At 43.3% G+C, this 21,601-nt stretch overlaps 1 protein-coding gene across 1 annotated transcript in view; it reads right to left on the reverse strand.

Annotated features, from left to right (window-relative positions):
- Positions 1-21,601, reverse strand: part of SLC49A4 (solute carrier family 49 member 4) — a 129,836-nt gene that overhangs the window by 16,467 nt on the left and 91,768 nt on the right. The window contains exons 5-7 of the mRNA XM_054044021.1: positions 20,868-20,976; positions 19,947-20,014; positions 13,265-13,392 (exon numbers count right to left, since the gene is read on the reverse strand). Coding sequence (XP_053899996.1) covers positions 13,265-13,392; positions 19,947-20,014; positions 20,868-20,976 — 305 coding nt within the window. The remainder of the gene's footprint in view (positions 1-13,264; positions 13,393-19,946; positions 20,015-20,867; positions 20,977-21,601) is intronic.

The raw sequence follows: 21,601 nt of genomic DNA on the forward strand, positions 1-21,601 counted from the left end.
ACCTCTTCTCTGGTGCTTCCCTTTTTTACTAAAAATATTCAGCTTATGAATGAGTATATACAGTAGTTAATTGGATGAATTTTCATTCCTGTGTGTGCTTAGCAAATTCTTAGATCTTGATATAGTTATGAAAGTGACTGGAAATCTGATCAAATTGGATTTGCTCCAAACATTTCCCAAAAGAAAAGCAAGTGAAACTTGTGGTTAAAGCTGAAGTACAAACTTTGAGGAGCTAAAAATTGTATGAACAGGTAAGTGATCCTTCAGCTAAAGAGTAGAGATCATGAAATAACGGAGACTTTATACTGATGAGTTTTAGGATCTGTTAACATTTATAGGTATATTCTTGAAATGTTCCTCACTTCAGATCCAAACTGACTTTGCCACACATTTGCTGCTGTACTTTATTATTATGATTATCAACAATAAAAAGCAACTTACCCTTTACAAAGCACTTTTCATCTATAGATCTCAAACTACTTTAAGGAAGGCAAGTGTCTTTATCTCCAATATTACAGATAGGAAAAAACAAGGGACAGAGAGATGACATAATTTGCTCAAAGTCCCATAGCAGGTTAATGCCAAAGCTAGGAATAAAAATCTAGTTCTTCAGAGGCCCTAGCAACTCTATCATCCACTGGGCCATGCTGCTTTATTCACATCAAATATATGCTATTTATGGTAAAGAAATTACTGTCTTATCATTTTATCCTTTGTGCATAAATAATTTTCTAGCCTCTCTCACTGTGCTTGTTTCTTCAATATTATGGCCTATATTTGGGTAGAGAGATGTTTTCTTACTTGCTGAAAGTTTTAATTCACATCACAATGGGAGGGCTAGAACTTTTTAAAATTGGGGGGAAAAAATGCCCTTTGTCTGTCTGTCTGTTGTTCTCTGGATAAAGGAGACACATAGCAGCAATGCTATAAGAAGCTTTAAGCCAGGTATGGAAATCATCCGATCATACCTAGAACTACTTATCTGAAACCCGAGATATGTAAGTAAATCAGGAATGTCTAGGAAGATGCGATTAGGGTTATTTCTTTTATTTCTTATTGGCTCGTGGACTCCTCTGTGATAACCCCCAAATGCTTTTGTTTTGCTTGTAACCTTTAAGCTGGACCTCAAGAAAGTTATTAAGTTCCAAATGTATTTTTTCTTTTTTTGTTTTTAATAAAATGTACCTTTTTTAAGAACAAGATTGAATTTTTGTGTCCTAAGTGGTGTGCGTATGTTGTTTAATTACCTGGTGGCAACAGCTGATTTCCTTTGTTTTCTTTCTCAGCTCTTCCCTGGAGGGGGTGGTGGTGAAAGGGCTTGAGCGTACCCCACAGGGAGGAATTCCCAAGTGCGCCTTCCTGGGTCCCAACAGGTTTTTTGCACTTGGTGGCAGCATCTACCCATCCAAGGTCAGAAAGAAGCTGTAACCTTGGGAATTTAATACAAGCCTGGAGTGGCCAATATTAATTTTTAGAATCCTTGCGGGCCCCCACCTTCTGCACTCAAAGTGCCAGAGTGGGGAATCAGCCTTGACATCACTATTCTAGCACAGACAATGGAAACATATTTTAGAGTTAAGTGTGTATACAAAACTGTCTTTGGAACTCAATGAAGAATTTAACTTAGTATAATTTAAATAATGTATATTAAAATTTATTAAAAGAAAAGTCAAGCTTTCTTCAGGTGTATTGTAATCAGTTATCATTCTTATATATGTTTCCAAATATGCTTTCATGTCAATTCTGCTGAAAATATCTTAAACCACCCCCTCCCACACTAATAACAGAAAGCAAAAGCCATGCTGTATAAAAGGAAGAAAAGCCTTTTGAATAGCAGCCTGAACATAAACTACTGCTGATTAAAGAAAACATGAACTAGTCATTGATTTTTAATATCAATATTAAAGGTCTCTAAGCAATTTTGTAGGAAATCTCTTTTATAAGCAAATGCAGGAAACAACCATGTTGCATTGACCCCTTTTTTCAATATCTTCCTCCCTATTTTAGCTAGAGATCTATAAAATTGCTACATATACTGCTGATTGAAAGTTGGTTTAGACAGTAGTGGGTGAAATTTTTCAACTGAAATCTTTTATCGGCAAAGAATGCAGATTCAGTGACAGAAAAATGTTTCACAAATTCATGTCAGTTTCGTCGAATTGCTCATTTAAAAGAAATCCAAACATTTGACAAGTTTCATTTAGATGTTTTCTGTATGAAACATTTCATTTTTTATATGAACCAACTTTTTGTTGTAAAATTTACTTTTATTTTATTTTTTAAAATGCAAAAACATTAAAATAAAAAAGTTGAGATTTTGACCATTTTGTCAAAAAAAAAAAAAAAAAATCACCAAAAAAACACGTTTTGTTAGACCAAAAACATTTTCTGACTTTTGAAATTGCCAACAAAGATTTGCTCAGTTCCTCTACTGAGATCTTAAGGGCCTCTTTCTTCCACTTCACTTTAGGGAGAATAATCGTACCTAATAACTTCCCCTTAAACATGTCAGGAACCAGTCTAGTGAACTCAGCGGAAGTCCAGGAGCTCCAGAGTTTTAACTCCAGCTCTGACATCAATTCCCTGGTGTTGGGTTGGCCAAACAGCTTGGGACTAAATTTTCAAAAACAGGCCACCAAACATCACTTAGGCCTTGGCTACACTGGCAATTCACAGCGCTGCACTTGCTGTGCTCAGGGGTGTGAAAAAACACCCACCCTGAGCGCAGCGAGTGCAGCGCTGTAAAGCGCCAGTGTAATCAGCGCCTGCAGCGCTGCACGCTCGCTCGCAGTGCTGCAAGCTATTCACCTTGGAGAGGTGGAGTACTTGCAGCGCTGCGAGAGAGAGCTCTCACAGCGCTGGCGGCGCGACTACACTTGCGCTTCACAGCGCTGCCGCGGCAGCGCTGTGAATCCACGATTGTAGCCAAGGCCTCAGTTAACCGCTTCCACAGTCCTCCTGACTACTCACCCCACTGAATCTGGTAGACACTACTAAACACATACCTTCTCCTTCTGAATAGCATTCCTCTCATGGGAGTAGCCTTCCCAGGTACCTGGCTCATCCTCCATAATATTCTGATTGATGAGGTTTGCTTCCTCATCCAAGTAGCTGGCTTTCGTTTTGGAACAGCTCCCCTCCTGACTGCTCAGACCAGCAGCATCAGATGAGTCCATCCTGATATCTGACCAGTTTTAAGATGTTGCTGCAACCTATCAAGCGTGTGTTTTTGCATGTGTAGGGCCTATTTGCTTATGAGAAAGATGTTTGTATATACTAATGGGCATATGAGGCACACAGGAAAAGAAATTTGACACCACTGAAGCTCTCTGGGAAGGAGTGGAGTGGAAGTGAACACACAAATCTTGGAAGAGAAACCTGTGTAGGGAGCAGAGAACTCCTCTACAGGTACCACTGCACATTTATGCTAGCTTCTACAAAAATTATTTTGGACCTTGATCTCTCTGCCTTAAAATCCTCACAGTAATACAGGAATGATAGTACTTGCTTCCCAGTGGTGTTGTGAAGATTAGTTAATGAATCCAAAGTACCCTGAAGATGTAAAGCACTACACAGTAATAGCTACAAAAAATACTAAGATAAATTGTTTCAGCTATATATAGTGCTCTTCCAAACACAAAAAAGTGCAAACGACATCCTTGACCTCTAATGTCACTGTTGCTCCACTGATTGAGCACACAGAGATGCTTCCACATTTAATAGCCATCTCACAATCCTTCCCCAAAGCCCAAGTGCCACTAGGCAGTGGCCTGCATTCAACCTTCTATACTTTGGCTCAGTTATATTCTATACTCTCAAACTTTTAATTAAACAAAAAAGTTCAACCAAATCAATTTAAATGTGCTGTTTCTCCCACTTACTGTGAAGTGCAGAAGTCATAAGCATATTGTATCATTACATTTAGGAATAATCTGCATGAAGCAGACTATACATTAGTACTTTAAAAAGCTTGTGCATTTTCATCCATAAGAATGTATTTTATAAAGATGTATCACTGGTATTCAATATACAAAGACCTACATTAAACAGGCATACTGCATTTATTTTATATTATATTACTTTTTTACAAAAAAGAGCTGCTTATAAAAAGAAATGCCTGTCTAGTAAAGAAATTGGGAAGTTGGGCCACAGAGGAAAAACAAATCTTGTAAGCAGATATAAATTAGGGCCTAAATCCTTAAAATCCCCTTTTAAAGATTTGCCAGTACTCATTACAGCTAGTGCTGCTATTCAAGGCAAGGTTTTGTTTTCTCAAAAAGGTGATCAGAAACTACAGTGATGTGCACATTAAAAGAACTTAGACAGAAAATCTACCACAGGAAAGGAATAGTTTTATTTGGGTACTTTATAAAAACCAAATTTAAGGGACTGCTTATTATGAAGGCAATAACAATACATCTATTTTAAAGAGAGCTCTAAACTATCAGATTAAAAAGAAGAATCTAACCTTTAACTACACACTGGTTTAGGAGATTTCATGCCAAATCCTAAAATATGTACTTGTACACAGGAATGAGGTAAGAAAGGCTTTTAAAGGAAAGCTTATTGCACTGAAGTGCTACAGTAACATTACTGTCTACTCTGGACACTGCTGAAGTTATCACGAGTTGAAGTAATTTTCCACCTCACGGGAGGTGCTCACCATCTTGGAAGACTGGGCTCTAATTTTATCAAGCTCCTTTTAGCTCTACCAGATATTCAACAATGGTCAGCCCAAAAATCATCCAAACAATCTTATTCAGGGAAAGTTTCCAGGAGAGTCCATGAATTACACAGAAGTGGCAAAATGCTTTCCAATATATTTTAACATGAGTTACAAAGTAACACTTGCCAAACATCTTTAAGTGGGAAGGAAACAAGGCACAGAAAGACAAAAACTAAAATGGCGACAGAGACACAAAAATTCCTGCTATAAAAGTTAATAGTGTGACCTTCCTCATGACTTTAAAAAAAAAACAACCTCACAAATGCACCTGATCATAGAGGAAGGATTTACAACAATCCTGCAGCCCAGGATCAGAAGAACCCTTTAAGGAGAAAGGAATCTGGAATTCTGCTACAAATAGTACTGATGGTGACTCAGTGGTCGTAATCTTTCACCTCAGATTCAGCATTGATCCAGTACCCCAGCATGATGACTGAGACTACTATGTTGCTAAAGACACCTTCTTTAGTATACCATATAAAAGTAAGGGCACTGATCAGTCAGGTTTTTCCAAAAAAAAAAAAAAAAAAAAAAAAGAATCTTTAAAAATAATAAGGGCTGAGATTTCATAGAATAATCATAGCTGCAACCTTGGAAAAATCATTTAACTTTAGCCTCTTTTTCCTCATCTGTGAAATGGAGATACTCCCCCAGCCCACCGGTGGACAGTGAGGATTGGAGATTGTATGTGGCCTCCACTTGTGTAATTTTCTATGTATATATGCACTATCCATGATATGTGTAAGCCAACATATTTTGCCCACAAAAATTCAACCAGAGGCACGCACAAAGAGATGGGATCTATCATATTCATGCATTGATGCTTCATTCAAAGTTAGATTCAATATTTGTAAAGCACTTTGAAGATGAAAAGTGCTATGTTAATGTCATTATTACTAATGCACTTTGTGGCATACAAAGCAGACCAAAATTAAGAAATGCTGTTAAATCTGTTTCTCTGTATTTTTACCTTCCCCTCAAATTAACCTGGTTCCTTTCAGTTTACCCATTAGGATAGTTTACCATGAGTCCCATTCCAATTACAAGAATCCACCTGCAAATTACAAAAGCCTACCAGTGTCCCAAAGAAGACATGCTCTCCAATAAACACATTGCAGTCTAGCAATCATTAGTCAATCACAAAAAGAGCCACACTGACAATCACTGACTGACTGTTTCTTGAGCCAATTCTACCCACAAAAAGTAACATTTTAGAAGTTATTGTGTACTTGCATGTTGCTTTATATCTTTTCATTTGCCTACAAAAACTCCTTTCCAAATCTTCATTAATTTCATTTTTAAACAGAGTAATTGTGGGAGGGCACTAACATTAGTAGTTCTTCCTTGAAAGTACACAGCTGCCAGTTTAAGTTCTGTTTAATTTTAAGTATTTTTTTTTTTTATAATCCAATGGTTCACCTCTCCTCCCCCCATTTTACAGTCCTGCAGCTGTATGTTGAGTAAACAAAAAGAGATAAGGAGGCTGCTTTATTTCTCAAGGATCCTATATAGTGTGCTGAGTTCTTAAAAAAAATAAGAAACTAAAGGCTGGTAAGTAAAAATTGATATACCAGTTCTGTTTTAGATCACCGCGTATGTAATTAATTTCACCTACAGAAAGTGGTCTGCTTTGTTCTCGTATGTAGGCAGGGACAGGAGACTGATAAGTTTGGCTCACTGCATTAATTCAGAAAACAAAATTTTTGTACAAAGTTACCTTTCTGTAGGTGTGTAATGATGGAACAGACAAGCACAAAAAGTAAAAGCTGCTAGTCCATTTTTTCACCTGTGATGAAGAATGGGGGGCACGCCACACAGTTTGGGTTCCACTGGATTAATTAGTTCAAGGTTTTAGTTAATTTTTAATAATTTATTTAATCTTTTGAATTCTAAGTTCCCAAAAAAATGGTTACTCACCTTTGTAACTATTGTTCTTCGAGATGTGTTGCTCATATCCATTCCAATTAGGTGTGCGCGCGCCGCATGCACGATCCTCGGAGAATTTTCTACCCTAGCAACACCCGGTGGGTCGGCTGTGGAGCCCCCTGGAGTGGTGCCTTCATGGCGCTGGATATATACCCCAGCCGACCCAGTGCCCCCTCAGTTCCTTCTTGCCGGCTACTCCGACAGTGGGGAATGGGGGCGGGTTTGGAATGGATATGAGCAACACATCTCGAAGAACAACAGTTACAAAGGTGAGTAACCGTTTTTTCTTCTTCGAGTGCTTGCTCATATCGATTCCAATTAGGTGACTACCAAGCCTTATCTAGGCAGTGGGGTCAGAGTGAGACATCGCTGAGTGCAAAACCGCTGATCCGAATGCAGCATCGTCTCTGGACTGCTGTACAAGCGCATAGTGAGCGGCGAAGGTGTGGACCGATGACCAAACCGCCGCTCTACAAATGTCCTGGATCGGGACGTGAGCCAAGAAGGCAGTTGAGGAGGCTTGGGCCCTCGTGGAGTGGGCGGTGAGGCATGGCGTCGGGGCACCGGCCAGGTCGTAGCAAGCATGAATGCAGGACGTGATCCAAGAGGAGAGACGTTGCGAGGAGACCGATAAACCTTTCATCCGGTCAGCCACTGCAACGAAGAGTTGCGTTGTCTTCCTAAAGGGTTTTGTACGCTCAATATAGAAAGCAAGGGCCCTGCGTACGTCCAATGAGTGCATACGCTGGTCTTGACGGGTGGCGTGCGGCTTAGGATGGAAGACCGGGAGAAATATATCTTGGTTCACATGAAAAGCTGATATCACCTTGGGAAGAAAGGTAGGGTGGGGGCGAAGCTGCACCTTGTCTTTATGGAAGACTGTGTATGGAGGCTCAGACGTGAACGCCCTGATCTCAGAAACACGCCTCGCTGAAGTGATGGCTACAAGGAAGGATGTCTTCCAAGATAGGTAAAGGAGTGAGCAGGTAGCCAATGGCTCGAATGGGGGCCCTGTGACCTTGGAGAGAACCAGGTTAAGATCCCACGCCGGAACGGGTTGACGTTGCTGTAGGTATAGCCGGTCTAAGCCCTTGAGGAATCTGACAACCATGGAGTTAGAGAAGACCGAGGAAGCGTGTTCTCCTGGGTGGAACGCCGATATAGCGGCCAGCTGAACCCTGACCGAAGATATTGCCAAGCCCTGCTGTTTTAGGGACAGGAGATATTCAAGTATAAGTGGAAGAGACGCCTGCAAGGGGGGCGTGGCCCGCTGCTCGCACCAACAGGAGAAACGTTTCCACTTGGCTAAGTAAGTGGTCCGTGTAGAGGGCTTTCTACTTCCCAGTAGAATCTGTTGCACGGGATGTGAGCATCGTAGCTCTGTCCAATTCAGCCATAGAGCATCCACACTGTAAGGTGGAGCGATTGCAGGTCGGGGTGACAGAGTCGGCCGTGGTCCTGAGAGATCAAGTCTGGGCACAAGGGAAGCGTGATCGGAGTTTGTACCGATAGCTCCAGAAGCATGGTGTACCAGTGCTGTCTTGGCCAAGCTGGAGCGACTAGAATCATATGTGCCTTGTCTCTGTGTAGCTTGAGCAGTACCCTGTGGACCAGTGGAAATGGAGGGAAAGCGTAGAACAGCTGGTCTCGCCACAATAGGAGGAAAGCGTCCGACAGGGAGCCCGGAGATCGCCCTTGGAGGGAGCAGAACACGTGGCACCTCCTGTTGGCTCGTAAGGCGAACAGGTCGACTTGGGGAAATCCCCACCTCTGGAAGATGGAACGGATGATATCTGGGCGAATCAACCACTTGTGCGTCTGGAAGGATCTGCTGAGACGGTCCGCTAGAGTGTTCTGGACTCCAGGGAGGAACGATGCCATGAGATGTATCGAGTGGGCAATGCAGAACGCCCGCAGGCGAATGGCCTCTTGGCATAGGAGAGACGACCAGGCTCCTCCTGACTTGTTGATGCAGAACATGGCTGTGGTGTTGTCTGAGGACTGACACGCAACGGCCATGTAGGAGACCAAGAAATGCCTGACAGGCTAGGCGCACCGCCATCAGCTCTCGAACACTGATGTGCAGAGCTAGTGGGGATGCGGTCCACAGGCCCTGGGTATGGTGCTCCCCAAGGGGAGCGCCCCAACCTAGAGATGAAGCATCCGTGACCAGGTGCAGGGAGGGTTGTGGGGCGTGAAACGGCACTCTTGCGCAAACTGCCTTGTGATCCAGCCACCAGGTGAGAGAGGTCAAGACCAAGTTCGGAACTGTGACCACCATGTTCAGATTGCCCTGATAAGGACGGTACACAGATGATATCCAGGCCTGAAGTGGGCGAAGCCGAAGTCTGGCATGCCTGGTTATGTAAGTGCAAGAGGCCATGTGTCCCAACAGGCCGAGGCACGTCCTTATTGTGGTGATCGGGAAGACCTGGAGTCCGTGGATAATGTTTGTGATGGTGTGAAACCGAGCGTCTGGCAGAAGAGCTTGGGCGAGTCTGGAGTCTAAGACTACCCCGATAAACTCTATTCTCTGGGTTAGCTCCAGAGTGGACTTTTCTTTGTTCAGTAAAATGCCTAACTCGTGGAATGTTTGTAGTATTATCTGGACGTGAGTTTGAACTTGCTCCCTGGTGCGGCCGCGCACCAGCCAGTCATCTAGGTACGGGAACACCTGTATCCTTTGTCGACGAAGGTATGCTGCCACGACAGCCATACATTTGGTGAACAGTCTCGGAGCTGCGGACAAGCCGAAGGGAAGGACGGCAAATTGGTAGTGCACATTGTCTACTACAAATCGAAGGAAGCGCCTGTGTGGGGGGTAAACTGTTATATGAAAATATGGGTCCTTCATGTCGAGGGCGGCGTACCAGTCTCCAGGATCCAGGGAAGGGATGATGGTCCCCAAGAAGACCATGCGGAACTTCAACTTTACTATGAATTTGTTGAGTCCGCGTAAATCTAAAATGGGTCGCAGACCCCCTTTTGCTTTGGGGAACAGGAAGTAGCAGGAATAAAACCCCCTGCCCCTTAACTCTGGCGGAACCTCCTCTATGGCCCCCATAGAGAGGAGCCCAAAAACCTCCTGTATAAGGAGATGCTCGTGAGAAGGGTATCTGAAGAGGGACGGGGAAGGGGATGGGAGGGGGGGGAACGAAGAAAACTGGAGAGCGTATCCCCTCTCCACTATGCGAAGGACCCAACAGTCCGAGGTTATAAGGGACCAAGCACGGTGGAAACGGGAGAGGCGATCCCGAAAGAAAGGGAATGGATCCTGGGTAGTGGCTGGCACGCCGTCCTCGAGCGCACCTTCAAAAATTTTGCCTAGGTCCTGAAGGTGATCTAGGAGGGCCTTGGTTCTGACCGGGCTGGGGGCCGGTCGACCTCCATCTACCACTTCGGCCCCGCCTTCTGGGGAAGTCCTGTCTTGGACGAGGAGGAGGAGGGTAGAACCTTTGTGGCTGGGGCCTAAAGGGCCTGCGCTGGGGTCCTGGGACATGCATCCCCAGGGAGCGCATGGTGGTTCTGGAGTCCTTGAGGCTCTGCAACCGAGAGTCCGTCTTGTCCGAGAACAACCCCTGGTCCTCGAACGGCAGATCTTGCAGGATCTCCTGAAGTTCTGGCGGTAACCCGATACCTGGAGCCAGGAGACACGTCTCATGGCTATCCCAGACGCTAGTGTCCTGGCGGCAGAGTCTGCTATGTCCAGGGAGGCCTGCAAGGAGGCCTTTTTACCTTCCTCCACTAGGGCCCCGAACTCTTCTCTCGAGTCCTGGGGGACCAACTCTTTAAATTTACCCATGGAATTCCATGAGTTGTAATTGTACCAACTCAAGAGCACCTGTTGGTTTGCGGCTCTGAGCTGCAGACCCCCCGCTGAGTAAACCTTACGCACAAACAAATCGAAGCGTTCGGCTCCTTCGATTTGGGCGCTGCCGCCTGCTGACCATGACGCTCTCTTGCGTTCACTGAGGAGACTACTAGTGAACACGGCGGAGGGTGTGTATAGAGGTACTCATGGTCTTTAGAGGGGACAAAGTACTTCCTCTCTACACCTCTGGCAGTGGGAGGGATGGAGGCCGGGGTTTGCCATATGGCATTAACGTTAGCCTGGATCGTACGAATAATGGGCAATGCCACCCGGGATGGGGCATCAGCTGAGAGGATGCTCACCACCAGGTCCTCCACCTCCACTATCTCCTCAGCCTGTAGGTCCATGTTCCGTGCCACTCTACACAACAAGTCTTGGTGGGCACGGAGGTCTATTGGAGGTGGGCCTGAGGCTGTTGTACCCGCCACCCCGTCATCTGGGGAGGATGAGGACGACGCCTCAGGGGGTAAAGGATCCAGATGAGGGTCCGGCTCCAAGGGTCCCTGATGTGCAGGATCCCCTGCACCGGGGTCTGGGACTTGCGTGGGTGTCGGCACTGGAGCCTCCATGCCCCCTGGGGGAGGATGGGAGATGGTGGCCTCAGGTACCCTGGGCTCAGAGTGTGCCGAGCGAGAGGCCGCTGGTGGAGCCCCTTGAGCTTGGGGTCCAGAAAGACCAATGTGCAGGGTCCTGTCTAGGGTCCTCTGCCCCCTCCTGCCAATGACCCAAGTCATCTGCAGCCTGACCCTGAGCAGGGTATGCTGATCGGGAAGCCCCTTCCGACAAGCGAGACGCCGATCTTGGGGGCCAGGGTGGTGCCGAGCGTGATTGCAGGGGCTCGTCCTGGTACGGTGCTGAGCGGTGCCGGTCCACAGGCGAGCGTTCTCTGCGCGGTGCCGGTGAGCGGTACTGGGATCGAGAACGGTGCCGAGGGCCATGCCGGTACCAGGATCCAGATCTGGATCGCGAAGACGAAGGCCGTCTGTAGACTCGGTGCCGGGAGCGGCCTCGCGAACTGGAGCGGCGCTCATACCGGTGCCGGGAACTGCGTCTGGACTCCGACTGGTACCGATGCTCAGGTCGATGGCGAGAAGTAGACCGGTGCCGGAAGGAAGATCTGGGCCGCGAGTACGACCGGCGCCGAGATGAAGATCGGTGCCGAAACTGCGAGCAGCATCGGGACCTGCTCCGAGACCGGGTGCGGTGCCGCGAGTCCACGCTCGGAGCGTATTAGGGCAGGGTTGCCCCTGGATTGCACCGTGCGAAGGGGATGCGGTGCCACGGGCTGAGATGGCGCCGGCTCTGTGAGGGCGATAAGGTCTTTCGCCGTTGCAAAAGTCTCTGGCGTAGAAGGGAGACAGGGCTCAACCATAGGACGAGGCGGTGAGCCAGTCCGCACCGGACTCAACGGCCCTACACCCAGTGCCGGAGTCATGGGTGTTGACGATGCCTGCACCCTCTGGCGCTCTGAAGCCGGACGCAGCTCTACCACCTGTGCGGGGGGAGCCGGTGCCTGTTGGACGGCAGGGTCCTGGGTCTTGAGGGGTCTTTTATGTCCCGGAGACAGGGAACGGTGCCCAGGGGCTTGCGGCGGACGCGGTGCCGAGGGAGGACGGTGCCATGGGGCCTTATCCGCGTCTGCTCGCGGTGCAGTACCGGAAGTTGCCACTGGGGCGCTGCGCACCGAGGCGCTCGGTGCTGGAACCTGGCGCGCCGAAGGGAGATCTGGGCTAAGTGCCGCCTCCATAAGGAGCTGCTTAAGTCTAAAGTCCCGCTCCTTTTTGGTCCTAGGCCTGAAAGCCTTGCAGATCTTACTTGTCCATCTGGTGAGACTCCCCTAAACATTTCAGACAAGAGTCGTGAGGGTCTCCCGTTGACATAGGCTTAGCACAGGTCGCGCATGGCTTAAAGCCAGGAGCCTTGGGCATGAGCCCGGCTGCGCGCCGGGGGGAAAAGGAGAGATAATAGCCCCCTTAACCCCCGCTAACTATTTATATCTACTCTACAAAACTATTAACAACAAACTACTAATCTAAAAGTATATAACCAACAACTATCTACAAGAATGAACAAGTAAAGCTAGGGAGAGTGGAGAACAGCTATGCTGCGCTCCACAGTTCCAAAGACCGTCACGGGCGGTAAGAAGGAACTGAGGGGGCGCTGGGTCGGCTGGGGTATATATCCAGCACCATGAAGGCGCCACTCCAGGGGGCTCCACAGCCGACCCACCGGGTGTTGCTAGGGTAGAAAATTCTCCGACGATTGTGCACGCAGCGCGCGCGCGCACCTAATTGGAATCGATATAAGCAAGCACTCGAAGAAGAACTTATCATTTTTCCTCTATATATTCACCACTACCATATACTCACAATATCACCATCACTATTTTATTCAGAACCACAGCTATTCCCAAAAATGGTACTAATTAATAATCTGGATTATAATAATTATGTTTTTAGTGAACGTTTTTAATTCTTTTATCATGCTTTTAAAAGCTGGTCAAAGACATTTTTATTTAATAATCTTTAAATCCTTTTTTTGTCCATCATTATAAATTAATGGATGAAAACTCAGACTATTATATTTAATGTATTTATCATCAGGATTGGGTTCTCAAAACAGATCATAATATAGTTTAATTAAGATGGCAAATATTTGCCTACAATATCAGTTGTTTATAAAACAGACCCAAAGAACAATAAAAATCATCTCTTTTTACAGTTTTACATTGTTCTAGGTACCTGTGGTTAAAGGCAGGTGAGTGACACTAGTAAGACAGGTGAGAGTGAACCAGGTGGATGCCAGTGTTGCGCCAAATAGCAGCAGCAGAAGTATAAGTTTCAGCATGCCCCTGATAAAATCTGCAAACCTGAAATAAAAGCACAAATCTCATAAATTCAAATGTTATTTTTCAAGTTATTTAAGCATGACACTTTACAGTAAAATTAATACATTCTCACTATATAATCCAGAAATTAGAAAAGACCCCTGCACCTTATTCTGAAACTGCTAGAAGGAGTTATATATAATGGTGATTTTTGTCATGGTTAAACTGAAGCCTGACTTGATTCCACAGAAGTTCAAAAAAGTCTGCCTCATCAATTCAGGATCATTGGCATACAGGAAGGATACTGATTTGCAGTTCTTAGAATGTAAATCCTCTTGGGCAGGGACCATATTATTTTTAAATAACTGAATAAACACCATGCTCTAAAACTGGAAAATAACTGTTTAACCTCTGCTTTGAAATCTCTCTTTCCACAGTCTCACAACCACAATTCAAGATTTCTTTGCTGTTTTAAAAGTATCTTCACAGCTCCAATATACAAAACCTCATAAAACACTACACTCACTCCCTACCTCTTCCTTATGCTTGACTCCTATGTATTTTTGCCAGATCACAGTTATCATAGGGATCATCTCTGCTATTATAACACATTTTTAAAATTAACTCTTTGCTGCCATTCTCTGACATCTCCTTGTGGACATCTAGCTGCTAGCTGAAGCTCAACATGGCTAAAATGGAGATCTTGATCTTCCCCATCAAGCTCTCTCCATTACCTCCTTTCTCAATCACTATGGATACCACCACCATGCCACCTGTCGCTGAAGCCCATAACTTAGGCATCATCTTCGACTTGGACCTCCCTCTATGTCCTCATATTCAGGCTATGACTAAACCTTGCTGATTCTTTCTATCTAAGATCTGTAAGACATGGCCTTTTCCATTCATCCACAGCTAAAACTCTGAACCAGGCTTTCATCTGGCTGGTGAAATTACTGTAACATCCTATTCTCTGGCCTTGATAAATGTAATCTTGCCCTTGTTCATATCCACGCAGAATGCTGCTGTAAAGATAATTGTCCTAGCCTGGTGCTTTGACCATATCACCCCTCTCTTTGCATCATTTAACTTGTTTCCTTTTCTCTATTAAATCAAACTACTTCTCTTCGTTAACCCATCCAATCATGTTTCATTCGCTATCAAGATGTTGACTCCCGCCTTTGACTGGCCCATGATGCCAGTGTTTATAGCCCACTTATTAAATTTTCAAACAAGTATTTTTGTACTTTCTCCTATGCTGCCCCCTGAGAATTGGGAAGAGCCCCCTGTAAACATCTGCAAAACTCACTCACTATCCTCCTTGACAATCTTAGTTCGCCCTGATGCCTAGAAAAAGCTTGACGACATTTAGCCTGTTGGTATGCAGAGAACACAACCTATCATGCTGGCTAGTACCGTTTCATTGTTTATTTATACTCCCCTCATGTGTGTCTGTCAGCCTGTAGTCTCATTTATTACTTTGATTGTAAGCTCTTTGGGCCAAGAACTGTCTTTTTGTTCTGTTTTTACAACACTCAGCACAATGAGGACCTGGTCCATGACTAGGGTTCCTAAACACGACAGTAATTCAAATAAAAATGAATAATAATAATAATTCAAAACAATTCAGCCAATGGGGACACTGTCTCGCTTTGTATATTTACAAGGGAAACTTAAAAGATAGTTCAGATGGTGTTTTTCAGCAGCTAAACATAAGAGGAAATTTTAATTTTTTCCCCCCAAAGCAGATCTCTCTCAGAACAAAATCACATCCTTACTTACATGGCTGCTTGCCAGTCAGTGGCATTTAGACTTGAGGGTGTATTGATCAATTAGTTTAGGGTGACTTGCTTGATTATGTGCAAGTGTAGATATGTATTTATTTCATCAAGCTAGACTGAAGAGCTAGGATCCATTTTTGTGGAGAAACTCACACCTTTCTCGTTATTCTCAAATCCTCAATACTAATATCACTATGAAGTCATTGTAATAAAGAACAACATGCTGTGTATAACAAGAGAATAAGTTGGGTCTTGTAAACCCAAATGAATCAATGATGGAGGTCTCAGTAAATAAGGCAAGCAGAAACCCTATGCTCAGACACTTGCACCTGGATACAAAACTAGATAAGATCTATTAAACAGTTTGCTGGGGCACTCAATTTTTTTGCACCTTTTGTGTTTATTAAAAAAAAACAAAACAATCCAGCTGAGCACTGAACCCACAACACAATTAGTACTGCAACTGCTCTTTTCAAAAGAGATTTTAACACTGGTGCAAACTTAGAAAAAACATTTGAGAGAGGGAGATGTTATTCAATTTGTTAGTAGTTCCCTTGCTATTACTGAAGTTATGTCTGAAGAACTTCTCCCCTCATGGCTCAGTTTTAATCCTCCTGTTGGATTGGGGTTGTGTGGTCCAGGAAGTTTGGAATGATGAAGACATCCTAACTTGTTTGCTAATTGCCTTATTTTCCCCTGCTAAAAAAAGAGATGGGTGGGTATTTTAAGGTCCAATCCTACATGGCCCACCTGATATAAAAGGTAACACTATATACAGCTTGAAAGTAATGCCACCTTTAAGTAATGTTCAGCAGTTTATCTAGCATGGGAGTTTTATGAAATATTGGATCTTAAGACCACATCTTTCCTCTTATTTTGTCCTTCCCTCTATTTCAGTTCCACACTGAACTTAGAAGTCAATAACTGGTAGAGCTAGAATCAATGCTGTATATCATCTTAAAGCTTGTAATCCCAGCTTTCAAATAGCATAGAGTATTAACTTCTAACTGCAGAAGTTTAGCTGTTCATGCTGGATTTGAAGGGGGGAAGAAGAAAGTAATCAGTTTGACCCAACTTTAAAATCACATTTATTCATTCATTTTTTTCTGTATTTTTGTCATTAAACTAACTATGTGAAACGTCTCAGAAGTGTCACAAAACATGAACTTCATATTTGTCCCATGGAGCAAAGTCCGAGGGGTTATTTTTCTGCCAACATCAGTATTCCATTTCTAAAGCTGAGCGGGGCTACATATGCTGCCTAATAAAAAAAATGGATGAAATATCAGATTGGGGGTGGGAAAAAATTGAGTCAGATATTTTCTCCACTTTACTGTACTGAGCAGTTGCAGCTGTCTTTTAATATAGAAAGATAAGCTGCTGTTGAAATTAATAGCAGTAATGGGCATCTCAGATTTTGCTGGGAGTAAAAGTTGACATTTGCCCCTCATTTGGTTCTAAGTTTCACAAAACTGTTGAATTAAACAAAAATGGAGAAAACATAACAAATACGGTCATACTCAGTCCTTTAAGGGCCTGTATTTCACCTCTGGTGAACTCAGTATGACTAGTAAAAATGCTTGCAAGACCTGTAAACTTTTCACAGCACTGGTCTCAGTCCAATGATCAGAAAGAAAATTTTTGTTCCCCAGTCCCAGCAGCTCTGTCAGTTACAACCATGCAGCAATACACCAACACCACCCTGCACCCACAACTTCATATACTACCATCATCTATTATCCCAAACCAGCACTAACGGTGGATGTGTGCATGTACTAAAGAAGAGGTAAGCCAGGATAGTAGGTGAGTATCTGAATATCACTGTGCCCTGTGCTTGTGGCAAAATCTTTCATGACCAAGCAAATCCCCCTGTGCTGGATCCTGCAGTTAAGGCCTAAATGTATGTTGCTGAGAAAAGTCTGTTGCTAGGGAAATTATCACCAAGTCACAACATTTCAGCATTTTGACATCACTGCAGGATAAAAGCAGAAGGAAATGCTGGGCTGTGAAGGACAAAAATCCAGAAATATCTGAGATCATTAGCAAACGTGACAAGAAAAATTCTGGGGAAATGGAGATAGATTTATGTTTCAGCGCGATAATAAAACATGAATGTCACTCTTTAAAGTTGCTTTGCTTCAGACCAGTCTCATTCTACCTCTGCCAGCAAAGGGTTCAACACCTGCCAATTGCCCAAAATATCCCAGACTTTTCCATCATTAAAATGCATCACACAAATTAACCAAACATGTCTAGTTCAGGATTGTGGGGGAGTAGAGAGAAGTAGGATTTATTTATATACCTTGTGGAGAAAAACTCCTCATACCACCAAAAGCAAAATAAAGAGATTTGGATCCTGATTTTCAATATGGGCCTTCCTTTTGAAGGGGCACAATTTAATACCCACAGTGAAATGCAGGCACAAACGCTACCATTGCAGGCAGCAGGTGGTTAAGATATCTACATGGTTCCATTTGCGTCATCAAAAACTGAAGCCAAATTTGAAAAATCAGGCCCTTTGTATGCAGTTAAAGGATTAAATCATGTTAATGAAAGGGTAAAATTATATCTAAACTTTATGGTTTGAGGAGAATAAAGTAAAGCAACACTATCATTCTTAAATTGTAACATTTTTGGTTTTACAAATTAGCAGCTGGTAGAACAACCCCCTCCCCCTCAAAAAACTAAAAACAAAAACAAAAACCCCACCTTACCACAGGCTGTTAAGAGAGATAGCTGCTTGCCTGGTAAGTCACAGTCCTGACACTGAAATACATCAGCCTGTCATACTTGACAAGAATCATTACCTAATTTTCCTAATTATAACTTTCAGCAGATTACAGTCAAAGTCATCACTGGTTCGATCCTACACAGATACCTGCTGAATAGGCCTAAGAGGAGGGAATCATCTATCAAAAGTGACAAATCACCCTTGCCCACTTTGTGTGTGTGTGCAAACGCTACTGTTTGAACTATATATCGCCTGAATTGCAGAGACATATTTGGAAACAGACTATTAGCATTCTTTTAATTTACTCAAAAGCAAAGTTTTGAACTCTACAAAATACTGACCTTGCTATAAAGTTTGCAGTCTATTTTGCAGCAGTTATAGAGGCATTACGCATTTTCTGAAACTAAAACTAGGCTATATATTAAATAAATTAATTTACCATAAAGGCTGAGATTTGCATTATGGGTCTGAATCAGCAAGTTCTTGCTAGAGAAGCTTAAGGCTACAAAGGGTGCCCCTCTAGTGGGTTCAAGGGCCTCAAAGGCTAGCCCATATGAGAGAGAATTCCGCATGAGTATTCACACTAGTTTCTCCATCATACTGCTTTTGCTGCATGGACAGGACATATATTAATAGGTAATTATTTACCAAACACTACTTTTATAAATGCCAGGAGGGCTTTAAACTTTTCCCTATGGAGAAAAATGTCATAACCAAATCTAGCAATAGCTAACAAACCATGGGTCCTCTGCAGGGATCCTATTGGAGTATGACCCTTGATTCGTATGATTTAGCTCTTTGGCTAGTTAGCATTTCGAGTACTGTGGTGGGTGAGCTCAAATGTCTTTTTCCCTTTTCCATGTCTGTGGGGGAGCTTTCCTCTTCCTCCTTTCTAGCTGTTAAGTGGAATAAGAGGTGGCAAGAGGAGAAACCCAATAAGAACAGCCATACTGGGTCAGACCAAAGGTCCATCTAGCCCAGCATCCTGTCTTCCGACAGTGGCCAACGGCAGGTGCCCCAGAGGGAATGAACAAAACAGGTATTCATCAAGTGATCCATCCCGTCGCCCATTCCCAGTTTCTGGCAAACAGAGGCTAGGAACAACATTCCTGACTATCCTGGCTAATAGCAATTGGTGGACCTATCCTGCACAAGCTTATCTAGTTCTTGATTGAACCTACAGTTTGTTATTTATTAGTTATACACGTTGTTGTTGTACAGTACAAGACGACGACTGTCTCTGCCCCCAAAAGAGATTACAGTTTTGGGTCCCAATCCTGCAATGACGTCTGTGCAGACAGACTCCTGCACCCGTGCAGCATTCATTGCAGAATCAGGAACTCGGTAATGGATGGAAAGAAGACAGAATTGTACTGGGAAATCCAGAGATGAGTGTAATGTAGTGGTTTTCTATTTTTTATTAACTTAAGTTTCAAGAGCCGCAAGGAAGGTGATGGTTTTTGCTTTTTCGTTTTTGTTTTTTTTTTAAACAAAGCTTGGATGGAAAGAGTCTGGTAGCTTGGTTTGGGAAGGGCATTCCTATTCTCACTTTTTCACTCATAAATGCACATCTTCTCAGATGGTTGATGGGGAGTGTCACTCTACACCCATGGTGGTCAGGAGGAGAGATGCTAGGAACACTCTGTGTCCACGTATGTGGGAAGTGTGTTGTATTCTCAGCATCAAACACACAGTGGATCAGATTGCTAGACAGGCATTGGCAGGAAACAGACACTGATGTTCTTTGATGCTTTTCAGAGGCGCTAAACTGGTTCTTCCCAAGATCAGGCAACCTCCTTCTCACAAGGCTACCCTGAAAGGGAGCGGATGGGAAGCACTCTCAGACATAACAATATGACTTCTTAAACTTGATGAGTGAGCAAATGGCATTTTTAACCCATGTAGTCCAGTAACATGAAATATACAAATTACAAAAAGAAACAATACATCATCTTAGAGAGTCATATTTGCCATCTCAAATATTTCACTAATGATTAGAAATAAATTCAGTTTATAGTCTTAAAAACCTAAGTGATCATTACAGGTGAAGAAAAATGAAGAACTGAAGGAGAGATCATTATTCCTACCTTGCCATTGCTATGCCAACAACACAGCCTCCAACTATGGACCAAAATCCAATCCAGCCTGCATCCACCTGATGGGAAACAGCATGGGGAAATGAAAGTGTTAAGGCTGAGAAAACAAGATGCTACACCTCTACCCCGATATAACGCGACCCGATATAACACGAATTCTGATATAACGCAGTAAAGCAGCGCTCCTGGGGGACGGGGCTGCACGCTCTGGCGGATCAAATCAAGTTCGATACAACACGGTTTCACCTATAACTCAGTAAGATTTTTTGGCTCCCGAGGACAGCGTTATATTGGGGTAGAGGTGTACTTTGAAAAAAGGAGGTAGGGGGAAGAGTGAAGGGGGGGAGGGTTACTGACAAATCCTAGCAAAAAAACTGATGGACTTTTCTAAGAAATTCAAAGGGAATATAATTTAGTTGAAAGGATATGGTCAAATAGTCTATGTCCCGAATGTGACCTCTCTTTATATTGGAATCTGCTGGGGACTGTCATCTGGATTTCTATGATACCCTATTAGAGGCTTAAAAATAAAATCTCTCTCTCTACTGATTTTGTCCTTTCAATTTGGCAAACATTGATTTTCTTTTCCTTCACTATTTGTGAAGGTACAGCAGCCAACACTACTCCCTTTTATTTATTTGCCTCTTTATTAACATCAATAGGTGCGTACCGCTCTGAAAATATGAACTGCCACTGTAGAATCAGCAGGGGGAGCCACAATAACTTTTGGTATGTCAATGCTAAAAGTTTGTTTTGTTTTATATTTCAGTAGTGAAGTGGTGCGTATATATTGATAGTTCCAGAAAACAGTGAGAAAAACTAAGGTAGGGAATATGTACATCAGCTCAAACACCATTACAAATCTAACAAAATACCTATGAAATACAGCAGCTGCTGCATGTAAATACTTACTTGGCTGACGTGAACTGGTGTTAATATCAAGTCCAGAACACCAGACCAGCCAGAGAAAACACCCAACGGTATAGCATAGGCTAACGCAATCATCAAAAAACGGAAATTGCTGTGAAGACAACATATATGCAGTTAGCTGCTGTTTGTATTAGAAATGGCTCAGATTAACTTCAAGAGTAAATTGTACCCTAGAATCTATATTCCGCCCATTAAGAAGAAAAGTAGACATCTAAAGAGTGAGTCAGAAAAATCAAGTATAGTATTTGGCTATTTCACTGAAATTCCAAGGGCTGAGAAGTTACTGCCTGGCACCATGTTATTAAAGAAAAAGCATTTACTATGTGCGTATCAATGGCACCTTCTTGATTTTTGGAACATGCTAGGTTCTCAGACTTTCTTTGTCTTCACAAGAAATTCAGTTTCTTATGCTATTTTATTACATTGACAGTCTATGCAGTGTTAACATATTAAAAACCAAAAAGCATAAATTCAGTGTGACAAAAGCATATTTCATATATAAATTCAGAGATTCATATTCTTCAAGGTACTCTTGCTGTTTACTTTCTTTGAGAAAAGGAAATTTACTGCATTCTCTCCTTGCCCTACCAGCTTGTCACTTGCATTACACATCACAAATTTATTTTCTTAAAACTTATTTTCTACTTAAACAAAAACATAAAAATATTATAATCCAACTCTTTGGAATGCTTATGCAAAACATAAACAACAATTTA

The sequence above is a fragment of the Malaclemys terrapin genome, chromosome 11 (assembly GCF_027887155.1).
Source record: "Malaclemys terrapin pileata isolate rMalTer1 chromosome 11, rMalTer1.hap1, whole genome shotgun sequence".
Classification (NCBI taxonomy): Eukaryota; Metazoa; Chordata; order Testudines; family Emydidae; genus Malaclemys; species Malaclemys terrapin.